Source organism: Bos mutus, chromosome 24 (assembly GCF_027580195.1).
Source record: "Bos mutus isolate GX-2022 chromosome 24, NWIPB_WYAK_1.1, whole genome shotgun sequence".
NCBI lineage: Eukaryota > Metazoa > Chordata > Mammalia > Artiodactyla > Bovidae > Bos > Bos mutus.
The window spans coordinates 45,773,759-45,786,467 of NC_091640.1; the positions used below are offsets into that span (position 1 = coordinate 45,773,759).

General features: G+C 43.1%; 1 protein-coding gene across 2 annotated transcripts in view; it reads right to left on the reverse strand.

Annotated features, from left to right (window-relative positions):
• The window catches only part of EPG5 (ectopic P-granules 5 autophagy tethering factor), a 132,080-nt gene that overhangs the window by 105,403 nt on the left and 13,968 nt on the right, over nucleotides 1-12,709 (reverse strand). For both annotated transcript variants that reach the window (XM_070361935.1, XM_070361934.1), the window contains exons 3-10: nucleotides 12,371-12,614; nucleotides 11,340-11,476; nucleotides 10,375-10,482; nucleotides 9,388-9,461; nucleotides 7,210-7,315; nucleotides 4,269-4,383; nucleotides 3,700-3,850; nucleotides 915-1,070 (exon numbers count right to left, since the gene is read on the reverse strand). In XM_070361935.1, the coding sequence (XP_070218036.1) occupies nucleotides 915-1,070; nucleotides 3,700-3,850; nucleotides 4,269-4,383; nucleotides 7,210-7,315; nucleotides 9,388-9,461; nucleotides 10,375-10,482; nucleotides 11,340-11,476; nucleotides 12,371-12,614 (1,091 nt within the window). The remainder of the gene's footprint in view (nucleotides 1-914; nucleotides 1,071-3,699; nucleotides 3,851-4,268; nucleotides 4,384-7,209; nucleotides 7,316-9,387; nucleotides 9,462-10,374; nucleotides 10,483-11,339; nucleotides 11,477-12,370; nucleotides 12,615-12,709) is intronic.

Sequence of the window (12,709 nt, forward strand, 5' to 3'; positions counted from 1 at the left end):
GGTTATCCTGTTCTTCATTTGAAACCACACAAAAACAGCCACCACTTACATCTGAAAAGTCTTCTATGGTTTAAAAATATGACTTTCCACGTATTATTGCCTTTCATCCTCATAACATATCCATGAGGTCAATGGAACAAGTTGTATCATCATCGTCATCTCCACTTAATTAATGCACAAAGTGAGACCAAAACATTAAGTGATTCGCCCAAGGTAACAGTCTTGGCAGACCCGGACTCAAAGCCACCACACAGCACACATAAATGACAGGCGAGACTGTGAGGCCATAGCAAGAAGGGCAACGGCTCAGAAAGGGATCCAGCAGTTCATGAGTGGAGCTGGGGGGTGGGGGGGTGGGCGGGCAGACTGCTGAAGCAAAACCCACTCCCACACTTCGGCAAAAACAGGGAAGACAGTGCAGATGAGTGGTCATGTCCCCACCTCTGCCAAAAAATGTATCCTAGGCTGTAAGCAGCAGCAACAATGGCGAGATGAGAATGCAGTCAAGGTGGTGGAGGAGGACCCCAGATCCAAGACAGTCCTAGACTTTAAATCCCATACAGTTGGACAACTTGAACAACGTTCTAAGTGCCTACTCTGCCCCACTGGGGACACTAGAGCAGGGTATGAAATACAATTCATCCCCTGCTCAAAGTTACCCCAGAAGTTCAGAGTGGCAAAACTGAGGTAGCACAATCAGCTTATTTTTAAGACTGAAGGAAACCTGAAAGTCAAGATCATTTCAGGCAATACTACAGACAAGGAAACTAAATCCCAAACATCAACCCAAGGTAAAAAACAGATGAAATACGCTGATGTTATTATAAGAGCCCTACTTCAGTCAATGACTTTCACGCCAGTCTTCCTCGCTAGCCAAGGAGCTATTTCTCGACAGTTATCATCATACATCTTACCTTTTGGCTTTCAGGACATGTAGAACAGCTCTCAAAAAGAGCTCATCGAATTCAACCTGTAGTTTCTCCATGGAGTAGGGCTGCAGGGCCAATCCCGAGCCTTGGTTGTGGCTCACATACTGGGCCCAGTGGTCGCTCACATAACCAAGGGTCATCCTGAGCATGAAGAAAGACAGCGCGGCCTTCTCTGTGAATGCACTCAACACCGGCAACTTTACATTTGAAACATTACCCCAGTCAGCACTTCTTTGTTGGGTACTACCTTCTAGGTGCTAAAGGGATGCAATGGAGGGAAAAAACCTTCCCCTCATGGAGATGACGTTGAGTGGAGGGCACACAGACAATAAACAAAACAAAATGCACAGTCTGTCACATGGTTATAAATGACACTGAAAAAAATCAGTAGGAGCAAAAAATAAAGGTTTTCGGGCATGTTGGTGAGGACGGGCCTCACTGAAGAGGGACCCGTGAGTAAAGACTGGATGCAGTCTCGGGCTATCTAAAGGAAGAGCACCCAGGCTGAAGAAGCAACCAGTGTGAAGGCTCTGAGGTGTGTTCACTGTGTTGGAGGAACAGCAAGGCAGCCAGTGTGCTAAAGTAAAGGAAATGAGAGAGAGAACGGAGAGGAAATCAGAGAGACAAGAAACCAGCCATGAAGAGTCCTGTAGGCCACTGTGCATACTGGCTTTTACTCTGAATGAGACTGGGAGCAGCTGGGTCTGAGCAGAGGAGTGATATGAGCTGACTCACGATTTACAAGAAACACTGGTAGCTGTTGTAAGAATAAGCTGGCGGTGCAGAGGAGGGAGGGCAAAAGCGGCAAGACAAGTCAGGTGGCTACTGTGATAATCGGTGAGACATGACTAAAAATGAACTGTGGTGGCAGCAGTGAACACAGTGAGCAGAGGCTGGGTTCTGGAAGCAGCATGTTTCACTAATCCAAAGGATGCACGCCCTTCACAGTTTAATCTCTGCAGCGAGAATGTGCATCAAGACTGATAACATCATAATCTGGTGGCATTTTTTTCTTTCTTGCTGCTGAGTTACTTCAGTCGTGTCTGACTCTGGGTGGCCTCTGGTAGACGGCAGCCCACCAGGCTCCCCCGTCCCTGGGATTCTCCAGGCAAGAACACTGGAGTGGGTTGCCATTTCCTTCTCCAATGCTTGAAAGGGAAAAATGAAAGTGAAGTCGCTCAGTCGTGTCCGACTCTGCGACCCCGTGGACTGCAGCCCACCAGGCTCCTCCATCCATGGGATTTTCCAGGCAAGGATACTGGAGTGGGTGGCCATTGCCTTCTCCATTTTTCTTTCTTAGTGGTACACAAAATGTATCTTAGGTTTGCTGAAAGATGGCGTATTGAAAGAAAAGATGACAGAACTGACCATTAGATTGGATGTGCTGTAAAAAAAGAAAAGTCAACGATGACACTAGTGCTCTGGCCGGAAAAACTGGCACTTACTGACACTGAGAAGACTGAGAGAGCAGCAGTTTGAAAGGTGGGGAGAGTGAGCCCATTTGGGGAATATTCAATTGTAATGGTCATAAGTCACCCAAGTGCTGGATATATTCAGTACAAGCTTAGAAGAAAGGTACGAAATGGAAATAGAACACAGAACTTTAACCATGTTTAGATGATACTCAAAGACATGGGAATGGGTGAAATCCCAAGAAGTAAGTTTGGAGAAAGGGGTCCAGGGATGAAGCCCTGAGGCATTCCAACATTAATAAGTCTAGGTGAGACTGAAACAACCAAGGAGGCAGAAAATGAACAGCCAGTGAAAGGAACAGGAGTACGTGGTATCCTGCAAGTCAAACAAAGAAAATGCTTTAAGGAAAAGTGACCATCTGTGATGAAGGCTGCTGTATGAACTGTGTGAGAGATGAAGCAAGATGAAGACTCAGAGGTGGCTCCTGGATTAGTCAGTAGCACAAAGTTCATTAGCAACTTTCATTCTTCAGAGCTGTTTGGATAGTGTTGGGAGGAAAAGCCTGAGTGCGGAGAGTTCAACAACTCCAGGCATCCTATATCATTACCTGGCTTTATGAATGTGATGGATATATATCTGAAATAATTAAAATCAACTATGCTTTACAAACAAAAGTACAGAAGGAGGGGAAGTTTTGTAGTTGAGGTTGGATGAAATAACTAAGTTTTATATACACCATAAAAATCAAAAGATTGATGATACAGAATCCTCTTGGATGTAAGTTAATTCAATGAAAAGCAGTACATTTCTCAGAATTTACTTATTTGATAATTTAAAAAAACCTATCTTCCACACAAATGAATGATAATGCTTTCCCAATTCAAATACAGGAGCCATTGATGAAGTCTGCAATTTTCTGGTGTTTTATAGAAATCAGAATAAGAGCAAGTAAGAGAGAAAACAGGGAAATAATAGTGCAAGAGAGCTACTGCCAATGTTCCACAGCTACATGACAATTTCTAGGCAAAAGTTAGGAAGGAGAAGAGAAGAGAATAAAGGAGGGGAAAGACCCTGTATTTTCTTCGACTCCTTCTCTCTGGCCAAGGTCAACCCAACTGCTCTGAAGATCCTGACTGCAAGAACAATTGTCTAGCAAACCAGTTAAATTTGAGATAATTAACCAAATATTCTGACTGGAAGTATTTATTTAAAATTCCCATCTAGTAGATGGTGAAGGAAATAATTCTTACTTTTATGAGAAATAAGACATGAACTGTACCAATAAAATGCCCACCATCACGATTATACATTGTCTGTGACTAACTGGGGCTAATAGATATACCAAGAGCAGTATTACCTGATCATATAACCAATTCGCTTGACAAACTGCCTATAGCGTGCTCTATTGAAGGTTTCTAGCCCCACTGCCAGAAGTTCCACTAAGGAGTTAGCAAAGGCAAAAATTTTCATCATCTCTTGAGGTCTCGTTGTTTCGGGTAAATAATCACCTAAAAGTTCATCAAAGAAAAGGAAAAAAATTGTAATTACAATGGAAAAACACTGAAAGATACGGATGTCAACATATTAAGGAAGAAACAAAGTCAAGATGGAGAATCCTATGCTCTGGCTCCTATACCCTGTGAAATGGGAAACTTGAGATGAAGTACAAAACCAAAACCATTAATTAAAGCTGGGAGATGTGCGAGCTAGTCGACCTTTTGTATTTAAGCACCACAGAGGAAACTACAATCACAAGAGAGGGGAAAGAAGCCTCACCACAGAGACACAATCATCTCTGCATAGTACAGCCAGGCATAGGGGAACCCAAAATCAGGAGCCCACTCAAGATGTAAGACCTGATGCTAAGTTCCTGTGTTTGAGCTTGCCACTGCCACATTTTATATAAGACAAAAGAAATTAGTCTACCTTTTGCTTTAAACCCAAGAAGATGTTGAAACAGTTCATGAAATGGGAACTGTGACAGAAGAATAACCAAGTCATCTTCATTAAGGAGAATCCAACTGGTCTCAGGGTCTTCATCCTAAGGAAAAAGATGCAGTCTTAACAGTTGATTTGACGAGATGACACCATGGTATAGAGTTACAGGAGCTGCATTGTCACAGGTCTCAGGGGTACACAAGCTGTATTCTCATGAGTCCTCATGGACTTCTCCAGGACAGAGATTTACACTATCAGTTCTGCTAAATGACCTATAAATCCCCTAACACTGCACGTACAATTTTATGTGTACCAAGTCATATCCATTCTTCAGTGGCTGAAACTGCTCTCATTAGATTTCTATCCCAAAGAAGATGAATTCCTCTAGAATAGGGATCTTACCGTAAATCTCAGTGCTTTGACAGTATCAATTAAAGAGCCATGCACTCAAGTCCAAGTTATTTTACCTATAAGCCTCTTCTTTCCCCCAAATTAAAGTTTACTGCAATAGTCAACTGACTTATTAAGAAGCAATTAGCATTTGCTATGGATATCTGAAGGTCTGTCATCAATCAGAACCATTGAAAACAGGATAAAAGTAACAGTAGTCATACACAGAGCTCACATACAGGAAATAGTTGGCGGGTTTTATTCAACTGTTGTTGTTTAATTGCTAAGTCAAGTATGACTCTTTTAGAGACCCCAAGGACTGTAGCCCGCCAGTCTCCTCTGTTCATGGGATTTCCCAGGCAAGAATACTGGAGTGGGTTGCCATTTCCTTTTCCAGGGGATCTTCCCAACCCAGGGATCAAACCCATGCCTCCTGCACTGTTGGTGGATTCTTCACTGAGCCACCAGGGAAGCCTTTTTTGTTTGATACACAGCACTAAAGTCTCCTTAGAAACCAAATTGATTTGTGACCTAAGATATGCTACATTCAAAAGGGAATACTGGGGCTTCCCTGATGGTCCAGTGGTTAAGAATCTGCCTGCCAATGCAGGGGACACAGGTTCAATCTCTGGTCCAGGAAGATTCCATGTGCCACAGGGCAACTAAGCCTATGCTCCACAGTAGTGAGCCCAAGCTCTAAAGCCTGCTTGCCCCAACTACTGAGCCTATGTGCTCCTGAAGCCCAAGTGCCCTAGAGCCTGTGCTCTGCAACAAGGGAAGCCACTGCAATGAAGAGCAGCCCCCCTGTGCTGTAACTGAGAAAGCCTGTGTGCTGCAACAGAGACCCCACACAGCCAAAAATAAATAAGTAATTTTTATTTTTTTTACTTAAAAAAAATGGAATACTGTAAAAAGACCCAGAGATTCTGAAGAATTATCACCTCAATTTCAACAAGGGTCTAATGCAATTTATTCATAATTTCCTAAAGCCACTCAGTTCTACCCTCTTACACATCCTAAACAGTTAGCAAATAAGCGCCTCAGAAATTCCACCCAGAGCAGTAGTTCCCCGCTCTGGCTGTACGTCGGAATCACCACGGAGGCTCTAAACATTTGGACAGCTGGGTGTGGATGGGGGCAAGGCTGCCCAGGTGGTCCTGACACACAGCCAGTGTCAGGAAATCACCAATGTGGGCGATGCACAATGCCTTCCACTCTCGGCCTTTTCTGAGTCAACAGCACTGCCGGCGTTCCCACCCTAGGTTCCTGAATCCACTCAACATCCAGTGAGAGCTAAGGCACCATTCCAGAGTCTTTAACCATTACCCATCTTTGGGATTAAATGCAGGAAACCAACAGGAAAAAAAAGACTCCTCTCTCAGGAGAGACCAGTCTTGCTCCATCACAATCTTTAGAAGACCAATTTGCACCTGAGAAGCTCTTTCCAGAAGGACTGTTCGGTCTCTGCACGTCCACATCATTTACCACCATCTCCCACCTCCCACAAGTTCCAGGAAGAGCACATTGAGTGTGAAGGCGCTCCTGCTTCTGAATGAACAGCTGGGTAAATATACAGACATGATCCCACAGCTACCACGTGTCATTCTAAGGAGTGTCCACTGAAAATTCTCAACTCCTTTTAAAGAGAAGGTGTTTTAGTAAATTTAGTTCCTGGCCAATCCTGGACAAGCATGTCAAATCTGGATTTGGACCATAAAGACACACTAGGGCAGGCAGATAACTAGCTGCAAGGGAAAAAAAAATGTTTACCAGTACACTAGCCATGTATAATAGTAGAAAGAAAAATCAATGAATGTTATCTGAGAAACTGGATTTTGATCATTAAATTCTCACTAAAAATAGGAAATTATCTTCTTTCAAATGAGAAGATCTAGGTAAGAAAGTTTATAAGTGTTAAGGCAGAACCTTGGTAAGAAGTGAAAGTGAAAGTTGCTCAGTGGTGTCCAACTCTTTGGGACCCCATGACTACACAGTCCATGGAATTCTCCAGGCCAGAATACTGGAGTGGGTAGCCTTTCCCTTCTCCAAAGGATCTTCCCAACCCAGAGAGTGAACCCAGGTCTCCCGCATTGCAGGCGGATTCTTTACCAGCTGAGCCATAAGGGAAGCCCACCTTGGTATGATCCAGCTCTTTATTAGAAAGGCTGAGTATCTGTAGGTGAGATCCCAAGCCCAGAAAATGGATGCTACATAAAAGAAAACCCTAATAGAAAGAGTATGCAGTATGTGAACACTTCCAGGTCCAAACTCTCCCAGCTATGCAGTGATGGTCTGGAGAAGGGAGGCAGCAGACACCAGCTCAGCACAAAGGCTCAAGACTTGTGATTTGGGACAAATTCCCTCACCCTCATCCTGTACCTGTTTCCTCATCTCTAATATGGGATGAAAACAGTACTTGCCTCATGGGGCTGTTGGGAGAATTAAATGGGCTAATACAAAAGAGGCGCTTAAAATGATAGTTGGCACATGAGAGAGCTCATAAATAATTCATCAAAATGCTGCAGATATGACGAGTTACCTCTTCTCCCCCCTCGTCTACTAGAGTCCACGTCCCGGACGCAGGCCCCGAGGAGGATGGATTCCGTTCACTGGGCTTCATGTGGCACAGGAACTCAGCTCGGTTTCTAAAGGACAAAGGAAACCGCTCCAGTCACATAAACATAAACACAGAGAGCCCACCGCGTGCATTCTGGATTGTCCACTCACCTTGAAGAAGAGTTGGCATCAACGCAATCTCCAAGTGGTTTGAATCAGAAAACAAGAAATAATAACTGGCTAAAACACAAGGAGACCAAAGCTTCACTATCAGTGATGTAGAGACTACGGCCCTCCTGGGTCAGTAAAGAGAAGCGGCTATGCCAGCACAGCGCCCGCCTCCAGTGAGGCCTCTGCACACCCAGGACTGCGTGGTACCTGAGTTCTAACTGGCCCACAAAGTATTCAGGAAACATGCTTAACTGAATAAAGGATAATCTGCAGGTAATGCAAAAGCTGGCTGCGGGAAAAGCACATCTAAACACATGTGTAGGAACAGTCCCTGTATCCAGGCGGTGACAGAGAGGAATCTAGGGGAATTCCTGCCGGCCAGGCTTTCACATGGTGCTGGCTGGACCTAACAAGTCGGTGTAACCACACAAGTTCCTTCTCTGAAACCACCACGTGGTTCTCAGCTCTCTGTTCCTCCTCTCTGACCTGACCCTGAGAATTCATCCATTCCGTCCTTCCACCAGGAGCTCTCCCCCGTGACTTCCAGCTTCCAACCTGAAGGGCTCCAGCCGTAGAGCTCCACGTGTCCACTGGTACCTGTCACTCAGACGTGTCTTCCCGTAAACCCCAACGACCTCAAATCTTCCTCCTTCCCTGACAGCTCTCCTTTTTCTTTTCAGTGTCTGAGGGCTGCCAACAGCCTCTCAGTCAGTCAGAATCACAGTCTACAGAGGTAGGTCTGAGCCAGGGACCCCTTTCCCACATTCTCCTTATTTAATCAGCTTCTTAATTCTTTCCTGGGAAGATGACCTTCAGTTTCCCACCTTCTCCTTCCCACTGCTATCACCTCAATTCAGGTTCAGGAAGACAGGCTTTCCTGGATCAAGAGCCCGTGGTAGTAACACAGTTCCAGGTCACCTGGACATAGCCTGCATTCTCCCCATGTAAGGATGTGCCCTCTAGATGCTGGACTTGGCTCCAGAGCCAGGAGAGCCAGACCTCTGCAACCATGACTCAGTGAAGCAGAAGTGCATCTTCTACCTCCAGTCCACCCTAATCTTCCGTAAATACGACTTTTACCCATGTTCAAAAACCCTCAATTGCTTCAAAAGCCAGACCATCTCAAAACTCTCTTAATTTCTAGGTCTTCTATAATCCGACTCCCCTCTAGCTGCTCATCTTTATTACCATCTCCCACACACCCCTTCACTGCAGCCCAGCTGGCCTCCAACGTGCCTCCTGCACAGCTACGCTTCCCTGCACTCTGGGCCACTGCTCCCTTCTCCCCCTGCAGTGCCTTCCCTACTCCTCTCCCGCCGAAATCAGTTCCAGTCTTCAAATCCAGCTCATTCACCTGGAACCCTCTGACTACTCCACTCTACTCTTTACTCATTTCTACTGCATCAATTGTGTGTGTGTGCAGCTGAGTCATGTCCGACTCTTTGTGACCCCATGGACTGTAGCCCACCAGGCTCCTCTGTCTATAGGATCCTCAAGGCAAGAATACCAGAGTGGGTTGCTATCTCCTTCTCCAGGGGATCTTCCCAAGCCAGGGATCAAACTTGTGTCTCTTGCATCTCCTGCATTGGCAGGTGAGTTCTTTACCACTGGCGCCACCTGGGAAGCATCGATCATAGTTCCATACAATTTGGCACTTGAATCTCTGACTGTGCTTTTTTACCTTTGCCACTAAATCTCTCCTTTGAAGGAAAGAAACTTTTTTTTCTCCCCACAGCACCACAATGACATATATGGCCGGAATGGCAGACCATTAAAAGGAGGCACCCAAAAAAGTTAATCAATTAAAAAAAAAAAGCAGTTAAGAGGGTCACTTTGGGACAAAGGGTATTAAACCCCAAGAAAAGCTGAATTGTTAAATTCTGGAATGCTGACTCTTCCCTTAGCAATTGCTTGGATCTGGGCAGTTTAGGAAGCCAATTGTTTGACAGAACATTTTAATTTCTACTTTACGAAGCTCTTCCACACTTACTTGACAGGAGACATCAGCAGGGCAAGGGACTGCATAAAATGAAAGACTCCTGATGGGTTATTCAACACTTTGATCTGAAATCAGAAAAGGAAAAGGCATACTGCAGAAAACCAACAACCCAAGTAGCCATAGTCTGAATTCACCAGCATTCTGACAAGGGAGCTGTTAAGAAAACAGAGGTGAAACTGGCTCCTCATCCACAAGAATGAGAACACCTCAGAGTTACCTGGCAGTACTGACTGGGCTCGATGCACTCAGAGAACAGAGGCAGCTCAGTCACTTACATCAATTATCTGAAATAATATGGGAAAGAGGATTATACTGCTATTTTAATCCAAAGATAAGATTTTTTTAAAAAAACTTCCTTCTACCTAAAACGATTCAAATTTCTTGCCACCAGAAATACTAGAGAAAAGATAAAATGCAGAAGGAACCTGGCACACGTTTGGCTCCTACCCGCCCATCTGAAGGGGCTGCGATGAGTAACAACACAACCCTAAGGCAAGCAGCAGAGAGGAGGAACCCGTAAACCATACATCGATGCCTCAAGTGATCATGCAGATGTGAGATCTCTGCTAGTATTAAAGAACTCTGAGATGCTGGTGGTTTCTTTTTTATCTGCACCAACTACAGTGTAGGATGGATTAATTAAGGAATATTGAATTTATTGAATATTCAAAGTTGAATATTGCAGAAGTAAGTCCTAGCAAGCCTTCCTACACAGAAACCTTACAGGATTAAACACCACTGAAACCACCATGCCACACTACAACGAAACTTCTGCATCTTTACCTTAACTTCATCAATTTTCAGTGGCCAAGAAGGCGCAGCATAATAACTCCTATACAGGCTGGATATATCCTAATAATTTTATCTTAAATATCAATATATTTTAAGTAGGCTTATTTCTGAAAGCAACTTCCTCAGGAACAATGTTTAACAAAATCTCCCCCATTCTCCTCAAAATTAGAAAGTCATTCATCATACCTGGATGAAAGGAACAGCCCATTTACTAACACCAGCTGGGCATCGAAGAATATGGTTTAGAAGGAAGAGGTGATCTCCAGGACAGCCCGCTCTTTGTAACACTGATACCTGAACAGCAAAGGACGTAGAGTTTTACTGTTTATTAAGACGACTACTTCTAGGGGCCTAGTGCAATCATCTATCTGATACTTAAATACATGTGATCTTTCAAAAGAGTAACCAGACATAAGATATACCATTGACTGGCTGAGTTTCTACACGGAGGTACAGAGGACTAAGAATCTATGAGCACTATGCTAAAAATATCATAAGCAGTTTCTCTGCAAACCCAATTTTTAGTATCTGGCAAATTACAAAACATTAATGTTCCTGGCCATATACGAATAGATATAAGTCAAGTAGTTTAATCTAGTTCCAGTCTGCAAGGTTCTCAAATCCAAGTAAGTATGCTTGGAACCTAAGTCCACATCTAAGAACTGTAGCATGAACCTAAAAAAGAAACATCCAAGGGAGCCCCATTGAGAAACATAACCAAGAAACAACCCCTCATCCCATAAGGCACCTAGTATCTTTCCTAAATTTCCCAAAACCTGATTCTTTTCCCTTAAAAAAAAAAAAATTTAAGTATAGCATTAACATATGATTAAACAAAAGTGATATGAACAACAAACCTATATTCTGAAGACACTTAAATTTAGCATACTTCCCACATTTCCATTTCTTCCAAAACTGAAGACCAGAGATCACTGAACATAAAGTTTATCAGAGAGAAAAGCACTATGTGCTTAATAAGGCACTAGGATAAGGATAATTTATTTCTGTGTGTCATGAGCAAAAAAAAATGTCACTAACACATTAAACGAATTAGCTGAATAAGCTGTTGAAGAAAAAACTATGAGGACATAAGAGATAATTCTTAAATTATCAGGGAAATAATAGAAAGACTACCATGCCTATTTCCTCACCAATTTCTGCAGCCAGAGAAGGACATCGTCATGGAACTGAGCATCTTCGTGAACTCTCCTGGTGAACGTGAACAAGACACTGATACACTCCTTCAGCTGACACAGGTCAGAGGGAACACTCTCCGCCTGTTTAGAAGCTGTAAGTTAAAAAGAGGATAGAATGAATCCCTTGCAAATGGTATCGGGGAGAAGTTTTAGTGTCTCTTCTTAAAAAACAACAACGAGAATAAACTATTCAAAATATTTACTTCAGATGAACATCCAAGGAGGAAAGCTACATCAAAATATGAATTTCCACTATAGAAACTGAAAACAAAGTATTTAACTTTGTGAAGTAGTTCAGAGCAAGAAAAAATTAACTTCATCAAAATTCATTTTTTATTTAAACATCAGCAGATCTCTGCCATCCCCAGCTCTTTGATTAGTTATGAAAACCACAAGGGGAAGGATTTCTTATCTAAATGATTCAAATATCTCTCCAAGAAATAAAAATTGCATAATTAACACTTTACACATTATATAATAAAGGCTAATCTCTTAAAATCCAAAATAAGACTAAAAATACAAAACATTATAAACGTTCTGATGAAAATTAAACAATCGAACAAAATGGACAAGCAAAAATAAAGTGCAACAGACAGAGAATGAAAAAGAGCTCTAGGTTTTAGAATCAGAAACCGTACTTGGACTTGAATTGGTAACAAGCACATAAATTAGGACAGGAAGAGACATTAATGATAAAAAGCAAACTTATGGCTTCCTAGAAGAGCCGAGAAAGACAGTCCACAGGGAAGGGAGACCTGGCACTGCTTTCAAGAAATGTTATTAAGGTAGGGGTCAACCCTAACCTGTACTGGGAGACGCCAAGTAAGACAGCAAGCACAAACGGTGGTCCCTTACAAATATCAATCAGCGCACAATCAATTCAACCAGACTGTATCCCTCAATTCTCTTTTCATTTTAGACCACAAGAGTGAGGCTTAAAAAAAAAAAAAAAAAGAAGAAGAGTGAGGCTTTCATTACTTACACACCTTGGCCTTCCTGATAAATTGCTAAAGATCTCAGAACAGCCGAACTATTGAGTAACGAGTAGATGTAAGACTCCACTTGCAACCGTGAGAGCACAGAAGTGTAAGAATGCAGAGCCAGGGTCTGGTGGAGGTGCTCGGATTTGGCATCAAACAGTTTCTTTAGCTCAGCCAGTGCATTTTCATTCATCTCCACTCTCTGGTAGCGATGATGGCCTGAAACTTTCACTTGATCTGCACAGATACCCTAGCAGTGGACAAAAGGGTAAGATGTAAGATATGAAGCCAGTTACCTTTGCTCTTGATGTAACCAGGCAATCTGTATATGACACACAGGCTTCA